Source organism: Chelon labrosus (assembly GCF_963514085.1).
Source record: "Chelon labrosus genome assembly, chromosome: 16".
Taxonomy (NCBI): domain Eukaryota; kingdom Metazoa; phylum Chordata; class Actinopteri; order Mugiliformes; family Mugilidae; genus Chelon; species Chelon labrosus.
In genome coordinates this window covers 10,689,716-10,702,760 of record NC_140349.1, presented here as the reverse complement: position 1 = coordinate 10,702,760, position 13,045 = coordinate 10,689,716, and the positions used below count along the sequence as shown (strand labels likewise).

The following is a 13,045-nucleotide window of genomic DNA, read 5'->3' as shown; positions in this document are numbered from 1 at the left end:
TTTTCTCACTGAACGTACTTCTCAAACTGAACTCCTTCTATTGTTTGACACAGACATACAAAATATATATTTAATGTTGGACCATAATACCTGTGAAGTTTTTCAGTCATAAATAAATAATTTTGCTTGAAAAAGCGCCAAAGGATTTGAGAACCTGTCGGCAAAGATTTGGATCGTCTATATTTATTGTATATGTGGTGGAAGGTCAGAGCTCTGTGCAAGCCTTTTTACACCAAACTCAGAAAAATAATATATTTATGGACAATAACGCAGGAAACTCTTACTGCGGCTATAGTTGAAACAACACTGTTGCGTACACGGTGATACTATAACGTAAAATTCTCTATCTTCCTTCTAGGATGCTCTCTAAATGTCACGGTCTCATATTTCACTTCATTAATAAGTTGTATAAATACGTGTCTGCTCCGTTGGATGTGTGACAGGCAGGGATTGTCTAAAAATAGTTGAAATAAAACAAGACTTCTTAAGGTTTCTTAGTCAACACGTCCTCATAATCCAACCTTTGCTCTACCGATACTCCTGAGTCACAATGAGAGCATCATTTTTTAATTTTTTTTATTATTTTGCTCAGTCCATTCTGACAGAAGGCCAAGATGCATTCATTTGTTTTATTTTAACACCTTCTATGTTTTAATGAACCTATTAAAAGGTGAAAGACTGTTATCACAAGTAAATGAGCTGTTTGTGATCATAGGGGATGTTTGTGGAGCAGGAACAAGCTGTGGAGACCTGAATTATCGGCCTGTACAGGTGACACTGGTTTTAATAGACAGGTATAGGACAGCACAAGCCACGTCCTAGCCAATCACAATCCAGAGTCCAGGTCCATAGAGGCTGGTAACAGCCTCTAGAGCCTCAGAGGCTGAGCTCTATACAGATCAATGTGTCTAAGAAATACCTTGGGACTGTATCAGCTTCTACCTGACCATTTAAAGACTTTATCTTTTCCATTTTAATCAACCACTTTTACATAAGTCTTCTTTAAAGAAACATGGTTTCCTCGCTGCTTCTCCTTTTTATGTTTTCTGGTTGGAGTCTGTTCGGTTCTGTGTCAGGTTCTTCTGTTGTGGAGGAGGCTTATGGGGCCGTGGTCAGTGTCCTGTCTCCGGGACAGGACGTTCTGACCGGGGAGTCGCTTCGCTCCCTCTTTAATACCCTGGAGAAACGTGTGCAGTGCGGCGAAGTGTCGTGTGAAAAGGTAAGTTTTATTAGGCTAACCATGCGGCCAGGTTAGAGAGCCGGGTCCCTGCCTGCACACGGAAGAGGGAGGTCGGGGTCCAAAAGCCATTCGCCAGCGGCTACTTGTTCACTAAACCACTCACTAACTAGTATTTAAACAAAATAAAATAAAATTAAATGCTCACACATTATTTTACAAGTGAAATTTATCTTTTTGTAGATGAACGAAGAATTTAAAAACTCCCAACACTAACTTTATCAGTCTAGCAAAAAGCAATAGCTTAATAGAATATATATATGTATTCACAGAGTGATTTGTTTGTTATAAGTAAAAAGTTATTTCGTGTTTTAATCCTACAGTCTTGTAATCCACTGTAACTTTCAATTCTAACCGTAGGCCGAGGTGCCATTTATAGCCTTTGAATTTAACCACATACAGAATAAAATATAATATAACACTGTGAGCTTAGACAGGTTTCTACAAAACTAAAAAATACTAATACTAATACTGCACTTAAAAGTAAAGTTTCAAACTTCGGTTTCTTATTTTATCAGTATTACTATTATTTCCTGCACTATTACTTCCTTATTTAACCGTCCTATTATCTTTGGGGTCAATTTGACCACATTCAATGTTAAACGTCTCTAAATATATGAATAACATAATTTTTTTGTATCATTTCTAATTACTTTTCCTAGCTGAACAGGGCACGGCACTGATTATCCTTGATAATAGTTGTGATAATAGTTTTTTCATACCAAATGTTGTAGATATCAAGTACTTAGAAATGACATAAAGCCTCTTAAACATATCTCTTTCCAATTTAGGTGGATGAGTGAGATTTTATGGTGATCTGCATTTTTCTCCGTAGTTGTGTAACGGGTATTCTACATATATATGTGAGGTGGGGTGGGGGGGTTGTTTTATTTAAAGAGCTATTTAGGTAGTCAACTAACAAATGTGAAAAACCCGACACATTTTTTCATTCATTCATCTTCCGTACTCGCTTATTCCTGTTAAGGGTCGCGGGGGTCTGCCGGAGCCTATCCCAGCTGTCATCGGGCGAGAGGGGGACACATAAACTTGGGGGGAAAAAAATTATTATAATAATTTTCTGGAGGTTTAAATTGCTGGGGTCAAATTGACACCAAGGATAAAAAGTGTTAGTAAATCTGAACGTAATAGGAGGGTTAAAAATTCTAATAGTCTGAAGTCTGTGGATGCAGGCTGACAGTGTAAACACTTTCAAAGTTTCTAAAGAGAGAAAATAGTCTTGTTTAAAAGTATGAAATTCACAGTAAATGCAGATCAAGAACTTTAAATCTGTAACATTTTAATAGAAGAACCAGCCCTATGTTTTTCTTTTAGAGGCATGTAATGAGGGAAACTAATATTTTATAACAGATTTATTGTGTAATGTACAGTATGTAGGCATCTAAGTGTTTCCAGGTCTCGTAGACTTTATCAGTGATGTACAGTGCATGGCTGATAAATATCTACGGTCCAACAAGTTGACCGGTTGGCAGCGAAAAATGGACAAAAGTAAAAGAGATGGAGACTGCAGACTGGATGTCACTCAATATTGTTCAATGAAAAATGGATTATAGGCTTTAAGTGGGATTGATAAAGGTTTTAAAGTCATCAGCGCCACCCCCGTAAAGAGAAAACTTTTAAAAATGTCAAATAAAAATTGTTAAAACTCAATGTGAACTAAAACTACTGTATTTAAGATGTAGGTATTTCCAGTGTACATAAAAAATAAAATAAAATTAGCATGAATTTTTTTGTGAAAAATTAGTAAATTATCCTCATTGAGCCATGATCTATGAGTGAAAAATCACCACTGCGCAAATGTTCAGTAATGGAGGTAATAATGATAGTTAATAAACTATGTTTATTGGGATGTTTTGGTTTCCGGCACTTTTGGATTATTAGATACGGTCAGGGTCAAACTGACCCAGGAACATAACAGGAGGGTTAAAGAGGTCCAATAAAGTAATAAACCTAATTTGATCAACAGTAAATGAAGAAATTTTCCTTAATGTCATGTCAGGTGACAAGTTCTTACAGTTTGAGTTTCTTTCCGTCGGTTTAAGGGAGAGTTCATCCGAATTATAAGAGAAAAAACATATGTTTTTAGACTTACCCCCACTGATATCCAGACAGTGGCAGTTTTATAAGCAATGAATGATCTGATACATCTCCTCAATACATGTGCTCTATCATGATTCATCAAAATCAGTGAATTTAATTTCAGTGGTGGTGCTCAAAGATATTTTATCATTACATTTCTTGACAGAAGGAGCTTTGGATAATTAATATAACATGATGTTCAATTCCTGTATTTTTCAGCTGAAAGTAGATCCAATATATATATAAAATATATATTAAATAGATTCACAATAAATCCAATTCCTGCTCTGTAAAACATTTCAAGTCAATATAATAAAAGTTAACCTGCTGCCTTAAAAATGTAAGTAAACCCAACCTGAAGGAAAACTGTTTCAACTCAAAAAGCTAAGTTATAACATTTCTTGTTTTAACTTAATGCTATGAGTCAATACAACTTATTAGGTTATGCTATCTACTGAAGAAAACACATTTTATCTTGTCAAATGTTTTTGTTTCTGCTTAGATTTCTGATCTGGATGACTAATGGCGAGTTTTAAAGTTTACCTAAACTTAAGACTGATTCAGCTAACATATTGTTTGTTCAGAAATTTGACATTTATTTTATTTAGGCTGTTTAGAGAGGAGGAAATTAACATTTGATCCACCAGAAACAGCCACTTTGAAATTCATTCCTGAAAAGGGCTCTAAAATCCACCCATCCGTTACGGTTATGGTGGCAATATTTTTGCTGACGTTGTAATACCGTGGTTTAATCCTCTTTTGTAAAGCCTTTTCATAGTAATAATTCTATCTAATTTAAAGAAAAATGCAAAAATAGCAGCAGCCTCTATATTTCCCAGTTTTCATATCATATCATCCTCCCTCATCACTTTTTCAGCTGAAAACTTAAAGACATGAGTGAAGTGAACATTTACCACACGGACAAAACTCACAAGAAGTCAAGACAATGGATTAAGTTTAAGTTTAGAAAACATATAAAATTGAGTTCAATATCAAAAACTTGTCATGACGATTGGAGTTAAAGAGAAGAAAATGGTTCACATAACTTAACGGGGAGTGGAAATTTTCAGTGACAGGATTCTGTCATTTGGAGGAAGAGGACAAGGTTTAAATAAAGTTTATAAAACCTTGTCCTTATTTATTTTATTCTCCTCTCTGCTTCCCGTCAGAGTTTATGGGCCCGGACTGATGTTTGTCACTATTTTAATGGCGCTTTATTCCAACTATATTGACGCTGACGTTTGGCTGTACAGGTGAAAGATAATAAAAGAGCTGATATTCATGGCGTTATTAGATTATAGGTTGTTGTCTGTTCTGTATAAATGTAACAATGGAATAATTGTGCATAATTTAGTCAAACAACACAAATCAACTTCACTTCTCTAAGCGTCTCTATGCCATTGCTCTCTGTAAATGACTTGAGATTGTTGAATTAGCAAATGTTCTCTTGCTGATTTATCACCTGTATGTTTTTGTCTTTCTTCGAATGCTTCACAGTGTGATCTGGCCGAATCTGTACACCAGCTCATCAACAGCTCCTCCATCCACAGCGAAAATGTAACCGTGGATGTTTCTCAGTTCACAATTCTCGCTGCCGGGAGCATCCTTTACCTGTCCTCCCCTGGTCTGGTCTGCAAGGCGACAGAGCAGGGGAGGTGGAGAGAGGAAGCCGATCATTTTCTACACGAACTCACACACACGGACCATCATGAGCCACACGCTGAGACTGAACACCTGCACATAGAAGTCGAGGGAGTGGAGGCAGTCCTGCAAGAGCTTCAGCATCATTATGAGCCCAAACAAAATGAGGTAAGCATAAATACAAACTGAGCCCCAATCTACCCATCTGTGGTCAAATCTGCTGCTCTGATTTTACTTTGTGGTGAAGACAATGTGAAAATGTTCCTAAAACAACCGAGAGAGGCTCCTTAACAATAGTGTACATGCTTAATGGCCACAGGGTAATGTGTTCATTTCAGATAAAGACTAAATAAGTTAAGAAAAGGTGTCTCTCCAAACTTTTAGTGAGTTGCATGCGAGTCAAATTCCCAAATGATATCACAATGATAAAGGAAGCCTTTATTTCACAAACCTTTTAATCTTACCTTTGCTTCGTCCCCTCTCTTCCTCATCCCCACGGTAACCAGTCCTGTGTAACAGCCAATGACCTCGTGATGGACGTCCACGGACACCTGGAAGCAGGTGCAGTTTTGGGTTACATCCTGTATCACGCTCTGCTGGGTGACTGCTTCGCTGTTCACTCCCTGCCTGAGGAGAGCTTCTTCCTGGACTACATCATGGGCCGACTCACCGGGTCAAACTATTTCACTGTTGAGGGTAAATGGAGCAGAAAGACACATCACTCCAAGCCCAGACACTGAAAGATACTTTAAAATAAAAATACAGAGCACTCGCATGGATTTCTACATAAATGTTTGAGCGTCTTAATTCTGTATTCACGAGCACAAACACCTCTGGGAAAGGTTAAGGTCATGTTGTCTTCGCTTCTGCAGATTTGGAGGCTCTTATGGGCAGCCTGCACATCGGACCTCACCACGAGGACGACTCACACGCGGATCATGATCACAGAAGTCAGAGATGGTGGAAGAGCAGCGACCATGACCATGACCATGATCATGAGGAAAACAGCACCTGGGAGCAGGTACCAGCACAGAAACATGCAAGAATACAAGGTACCACTTAACTTGATGGTGCGATTGAATCTCTAATCTCTCTATTCTCCTTCCCCAGCACTGTTTCTCAGCTGAAGAGCTAATCCAAATCTACAGTTTGCCGGAGAACAGCTCTGCCGCCCCTGCTCTGGGTCGGTCCGACATGGCACATCTCAGCCCTGCACTCATCCAGCAGATCCTGAGTGGAGCCTGCACAGCCGTCACAGAACCAGTGAAACCAGATGCACTCACTAAGACTGAGAGTAAGTGAATTATGCACTGGAGTAAAAACTACCTACACAACCAGACATGGTCTCAAACACTGAAAAAATAAGTAGAAAATATGAGTTGCACGTGTAGATAACACACTTCATTGTTCTGCTTGATTGTAGTCTTTTGCAACTGCAACTTAAATGCTTGGGAAGGCTGAGAAAATGCACATTTGCGCCTCTTTCTGAGGAGCTGATTCAAGCTAACCCCATTTTACTTTCTTTCCTATTTGTACAGGATACCTCTATGCGACTCTTGCTAATGCAGTGATCACACTGATGTCAATGTTTGGCATTGTGGTGCTGCTGTTTTCCTCCTGTACCAGCGTGTTCCAGTTGTGCATCCAGTTTTGTATCAGCCTGGCTGTAGGCTCACTCACTGGAGATGCCCTACTGCACCTGCTGCCCATGGTGAGGGACTGTAATCATTTTAAAGACTCATATTCTGCCTACATGCATGTGTATTTGCTCAGTTTGTGGCTCTGGTTTGGGAAAATCATAGTTTCAGGACATAAGCCTCTAGGCTCTGTCATGACTTTAACAATCATCATCTTGTCTTTGTCTAGTTCCTGGGTTTACATGTGCACTCAGACAACGGCGACAGTCACGATCACGAAGAAGGAACTCCAGACTACATATACAAGATGTTGGTACTGATAGCTGGGATCTACTGCTTTTACCTGATGGAAACTCTTTTCTCTCTGATCACATACAAAAACAACCATCACCAACACCAAGATGCGGTGAGGAAAATTACAGAACAAGTGCAGCCATAGCATCACGCACATACGGCAACTGAGTGACTTAATTTATGTTATGTCAAAATGCAGGCTAAGGTTATGTGTTGTTTCTCTCTCTCTTTGTCTTTTTAGGAGGAATCTGAGCCTCACCACTGCGATCACGGGAGGGTTTTAGAGATGTATCAACAGGAGAGGAAACAAAAAGACAAGCCTCAGTCAGCGTCAAAAGCAGATCTGGTAAGAAGCAAGCATCAACACTTGGAAGATACAGAACGGAAACCAAAACGATCTTGCAAATGCTGCTGCTTGGTGTAAAGTGGATCTAGGTAATAATAGGTGTGGCACAGTGGCAGTTTGCATGTTCACCCTGTGTCTGCATGGGTTCTCTCCGGGTACTCCAGCTTCTTCCCACCGTCAAGACATGCTGATTAGGTTAATTGGTGATTCTAAATTGGCCGTAGGTGCGAGTGTGAATGGTTGTCTGTCTCTCTGTGTTAGCCCTGCGATAGACTGGCGACCTGTCCAGGGTGTACCCCGCCTCTCACCCAATGACAGCTGGGATAGGCTCCAGCCTTCACAGGACAAGCGGTTACAAAAGATGAATGAATGAATGAATGATAATTATAGACAGGACTAAAGCTTGTTTACGTCTGTACTAAGATGTTAAATCCCACTGAATCTCCACAAACAAACTGTTTACTGGTGCTTCAACACAAACACATCTAATGCCTTAATGTCAAAACCATGACTTGCTACTGAATCTTCTCTAATGCATGTAATGTATACATTTCAGGTTGACTATGAACACGATGAGAAACCACATTCAGAGTCAAAAGAGCGCACCAGAGGTGAATTCCAGCACCAGAACAAGCATGATCTCGTCAATGTGGGATATTGTGGTTACTACAGCATAAACTATAACTATGTTTGTGTGTGTGTGTGACTACAGAACAACGTCTGCTGCCTTATATGATAACTATTGGTGACGGGATCCACAACTTCGCAGACGGATTAGCAATTGGTGCGGCTTTCTCTCTGTCATGGAATTCCGGTCTGGCCACGTCCGTGGCTGTACTCTGCCACGAGCTACCACATGAACTTGGTGAATGTCACACACAGGAACCGATGCCTGGTTTGATCATTTAACGTCGATTCATCAACAACAATCTTCTGCTCCTATTTCTCTTCCAGGGGATTTTGCCATTTTGCTCCACAGTGGAGTGTCTGTCTGCAGGGCCCTGATTTTAAACATTAGCAGCGCCATGGTCTCGTTCATTGGCCTGTACATCGCTCTGTCTGTATCCACTGACCTCGCGACCAAGCAGTGGATAGCTGCCATCACCGCAGGACTCTTTCTGTATGTAGGACTGGCTGATATGGTGAGTGCTAATGTTCACAGTCTTGACAAATCGTGCTGTAGTAATCATCAAAATATTATGAACTGAAGAGACCTCTTTGTCCTTCTAGATGCCCACCCTGGTCCATATCAACAACAAGAGACCCTGGCTGATGTTTCTGCTGCAGAGTGTCGGCCTCTTCACCGGGTGGGCTATCTTGTTGGTACTGTCGCTCTACGAAGAAAAAATCAGCTTTTAAAACTATCAAGACAATGGATTGTTCATCTTGCTCCCAGGTTCAGTGGTGCAGACTGTAAAACCTTTCACAGCAACGTGACTGGGAGTTTATAGGTGCTGGTTATAAATGACTGTGATCAGATCGAAAGGATAGAATGAAAAGCTGATGTAGTCAGATGCTGCTGGTTCCTACTTACAAAAGGCTAAAGAACCTGTGAGATTGGGAATTTATAGTGATTCAGAATTTAAAGTGATTCAAATTTGCAGTGCCACTTGAATGCCCTTAACTCCAACCAGTGCTCTAACCAATGAACAGTGACCTATGTGTGGTTGGGAGAAACAGCAAACACCACATAAAGCAGTTCACTACAATACAACCACCACTAACAGCCTGGAGATTTATTTACCTCCTCTTAAATTTTATTTTTGTACAACATATGGAAAAAAAGACTAATTTATAATTTCACCAATGCTTAATCAAGCATTTCCTTTTTTGAGTTGTCTCTATATTTGATCATGTTTTGTTGCAGATGACACAATGACGCTCAGCTGACTTTGTACAGGATTATACAAGTTATATGAACAGTGACTGAAATAGTCAAATTAAAATGTATGCTGTGCTGTTAAAGTCCACAGTAACCCAAAATGAACAATTAAAAGGTTAAGGTTTGCTCAGTTCATATATTTTTTTTTCTTTCCTTTCTGCTTCGACAAAATGACGACATATCGTGGACGTGTTGGCTGCCCTGGTATTGCACAGATTTAGTAACTGTAAATGATGACTTTAATGGAGTAAATGTAAAGTAAATGTATGCTAGTGTATATGATGTGGTAAATATTTTGTATTTTTGTCTCGTTCAATAAATTAAAATCTTTCAAAATTCAATATGTAGCCCTATTTATGTTGGTTTCCTCTTAGCACATGGTAGACAAATATATATTAGACCAAAAAAGATCTAAATTAGTCCAGTTGTTAAATGTCCTCACTATAAAATATTCCACAGTCAACTGTCAGTGGTATTAAAACAAAGTGGAAGCGACTGGGAACGACAACAACTCAGCCACGAAGTGGGAGGCCACGTAAAACGACAGAGTGGGGTCAGCAGATGCTTCATGTGGCCTTCAGATTAGTGTCTTCACTGTGGTGAAGTCAGATCTGCTAACATTGTAATATTTGTATGAATCAAGCTGAAGCTGCAAAGGAACCTGTTCTCTATCATTCTCATCTAATCTCCTCAATTTACAGATTATGAGAACATCTTCATTAGGGACAAAGTCGACTGACAACTCAGCGCAGACAGAGGCACGGAGATGTTTATCACTATGCACACAGATCAGGCATAACATCATGACCGCCATCTTAATATTGTGTAGGTATCCCTTGTGCCTGTTGTTAGTGGGGGGCCTTTGGGTCCTATGGGTTGAGGGGAGGGGCCTCTGTGGATCATCCCACAGATACTTGATCAGTTTGGGATCTAGTGAATTTGGAGGCCAGGTCAACACCTTGTGCTGTTCTTAATGTTTTTTTTTTTTTTAGTTGTTCCTTTATCATTTGTGTGTGTGCCTGTGGCGGGCTGCATCCTGCTGGGGATGGCTGCTGCCATCAAGGAGTGTCATGGTCTAGTCTAGGTGGGTGGTACATCTCTAAGTAATATCCACATGAATGCCAGGTCCAAAGGTTTCCCAGCAGAACACTGAATTGTCACAAGGTGGTCAGTGTTATTTACTTCTCCTGGTTTTAATGTTGTGGCTGATCAGTGTATAAGCTTGTATGCAAGAATACATAAGGAGGACCAGCATCTGACTTTAAGTATATGCTGTAAATACACTTTTACAGGAGCTGAACCGCGTGCTGTAGCTGCTGACAGAGTAAAACCAGCTTCCATTAAAGTCATCTCTTCAAACGCAATGATTTTTTTTTCCAAAATGCATGATTTTCCACTGTAACTTTTAAGAGGTTACCCAATCCCCTGCAGATCCTTTAACTCCTTGAGCCATAAAAATAAAACACTTGAACTCAATTACCTCTAAAACTGGACCTTTGAGCTGCTCGTACATTATACTGCATAATACAACTTTTACAGTGGGGTTGATAGACAGAAAACGAGGAGAGGGAAAAACAGGCCACAGAGGATTACACTGTAACTAAGTGAAAGAGCTGTTATTAAGTTGAGACAATGAGTCATGGACTTTCAGGAAAGTCTGTGAGTGGTTTAGAGGTCAGACGTGCAACAGGTTGTTGAGAGAAGAACTGAGCACGTTAACAGCATATGACTGTCATTAGTGTATCTGCCATAACCCACATTTAGTAAGGCATTGCGTGCTGTTGTTGGTGACCTGACTGAAATATCAGGACCCTCTCTCAGAAATATTGTCATCTGGAAGTAGTCCCAGGGAAAGTGAGGAGATGCCACGTCACACAACTATGACCAAAAACTATATTTATTATAGAATCTGTATCGTTATCATATCATTATTTAGTTAACTTCAAGACAGATCTCTGTCTGTAAACATTCATCTTCTTCATTCATCTTCAGTAACCACTTGTTCCTGTGAAGGGTCGCGGGGTCTGCTGGAGCCTATCCCAGCTGTCATCGGGCGAAAGGCGGGGTACAACCTGGACCCACTCAGACACAGGGAGAACATGCAAGCTCCACACAGAAAGGCCCAGTCGGCCCATGGATTCGAAGCCGGGACCTTCTTGCTGTGAGGCATCAGTGCTAACCACCTCGCCACTGTAAACATTTAAATATATTCTTTGACTTTCAGTATAGATGTGCAAATTATTTCAGACTAGCTCAAACGATTATATAGTCACTTGCCAAAACATTAGGTACAGTGGTGAAAATGAATGCATTCTAATACACCAATCAGCCACAACATTATGACCAGGAGAACTGAATAACATTGACCATCTTGTGACAGTTCAGTGTTCTGCTGGGAAACTTTTGGACCTGGCATTCATGTGGATGTTACTTAGACATGTACCACCCACCTAGACCAGACCAGACACCCCCACCCCATAACAATGACACTCCTTGAATCAAATTAAACAAATTCTGACAAAAACCCTAACCCTCACAAAGCTGAGACTTAGTGCAGGACTGTTATATCAGAATGTGATTGTTTCCATTCGTACCTAATGAGCTGACAAGTGAGTGTATTTTTGTGTTTTACGCTCAATTGCCCAGTTTATGGTTAAATATCGTGTTCCATTTGAATTTATCAGGGCGGGTTCAGTGGTGATGTAGCTCTGTGCTGTCTTATGCAACTGCTTTATTAACAGCGCACTATGCGTTTGATAGTCGCCGTGGCAACAAATAATGGTTTAGTTATTATCGGCAGCCTGGTGTCCTAATGAACACCAGCATTCACTGAACAATGACGAGCGCTCCCTCTGTAATGATTACCAGCCGCCCATACAACCTGCCAGCCTTTCCGTGGCTCACAGGCTGTGAAATAAATCACGCCCTCTGCTGCATTTGTTTGCCACTTGTCTTGCGAGATCCTGCAAACTGTAATGAGAATGTGGTGTCGTAGTTGCTGCAACACAAATAGATTTTCACTGTTTCTGGATAGTTTCACGTCGTGCGACCTCTGACAGTTTTTCAAATTAATCAGGGACAGAAACTAATAGATGTGCAACCTTTGGTCACATGTAATGAGTGGAGGTTAGTTTCTATTATTATGAAAAGAAGAAAAAAAGATTTGGGTTAAGTATATGTTAAATATAGTCCCTGTGTTCACAAACCATTTCTGCAGCCGTCAAAGCAACAGACTTGCTCAAGAAAAAACATTCCCAAGGAGTGGCTGCTGACTGCGATCAATCATTTTCATTTACCTTCACCCAACCTTCCTTGGAAAAGATTGAACTGGTGATGGTTTGTTTGCCCTTGTTTCACCCGCAGAGGTATGTGTGTTATTACCCGGAAGCTAAGTTTAGTAAATGCGCTATCTGAGGCCAGTTCTTAACCTTATCAGGGCTACCATATCTGCACCACTCATGATGTGTTATGATGTCTAGGGATGTCCTGGGTACGGGCCAAACCAAGTCCTGATCCTTTTATTTTTATATATCTTTTTTTTTATTGCATGTGTAATGAATAGACAAAATTTGCTCTTCTGGCGATTCATAAAGGCTTTTCTTATCTTACTTTTATTCCCCTAGATCACACGTGCACTGTGCAGCTGTATCAAAGACAATAAAATGAAATCAGGTCGATCAAATGTAGACACAGTTAATAGCTGCCTGATCGTTAAAGAGATTCATTTAAAGACATTTTAAGATGGTTTTAACAAAATAATAACCAGTTAACAAACTTAAATATCTTTACAAATAGCTGGTGTGTAGCTTAATTTTGCCATAAAAAACACTAAATGAACAAATACAGAAGATGCTCAGTCCAATCTGAGCATCTTCTGTATCTATATCTGTATCTCTATATCTGTATCTGTA

The 13,045-nt window shown here is 40.0% G+C and overlaps 1 protein-coding gene across 1 annotated transcript; it reads left to right on the top strand.

Moving 5' to 3' along the window:
• Positions 1-934: 934 nt before the first annotated feature.
• On the top strand, positions 935-8,611 carry LOC311501071 (zinc transporter ZIP4-like; the record flags this gene model as incomplete). Its single annotated transcript, XM_084562730.1, has 12 exons — positions 935-1,219; positions 4,832-5,143; positions 5,482-5,671; positions 5,848-5,996; positions 6,086-6,269; positions 6,514-6,686; positions 6,842-7,018; positions 7,148-7,252; positions 7,809-7,863; positions 7,965-8,117; positions 8,207-8,394; positions 8,483-8,611. The coding sequence occupies exons 1-12, from the start codon at positions 1,013-1,015 to the stop codon at positions 8,609-8,611; spliced, it is 2,022 nt and encodes a 673-aa protein (XP_084418856.1). The 5' UTR covers positions 935-1,012.
• Positions 8,612-13,045: the final 4,434 nt, after the last annotated feature.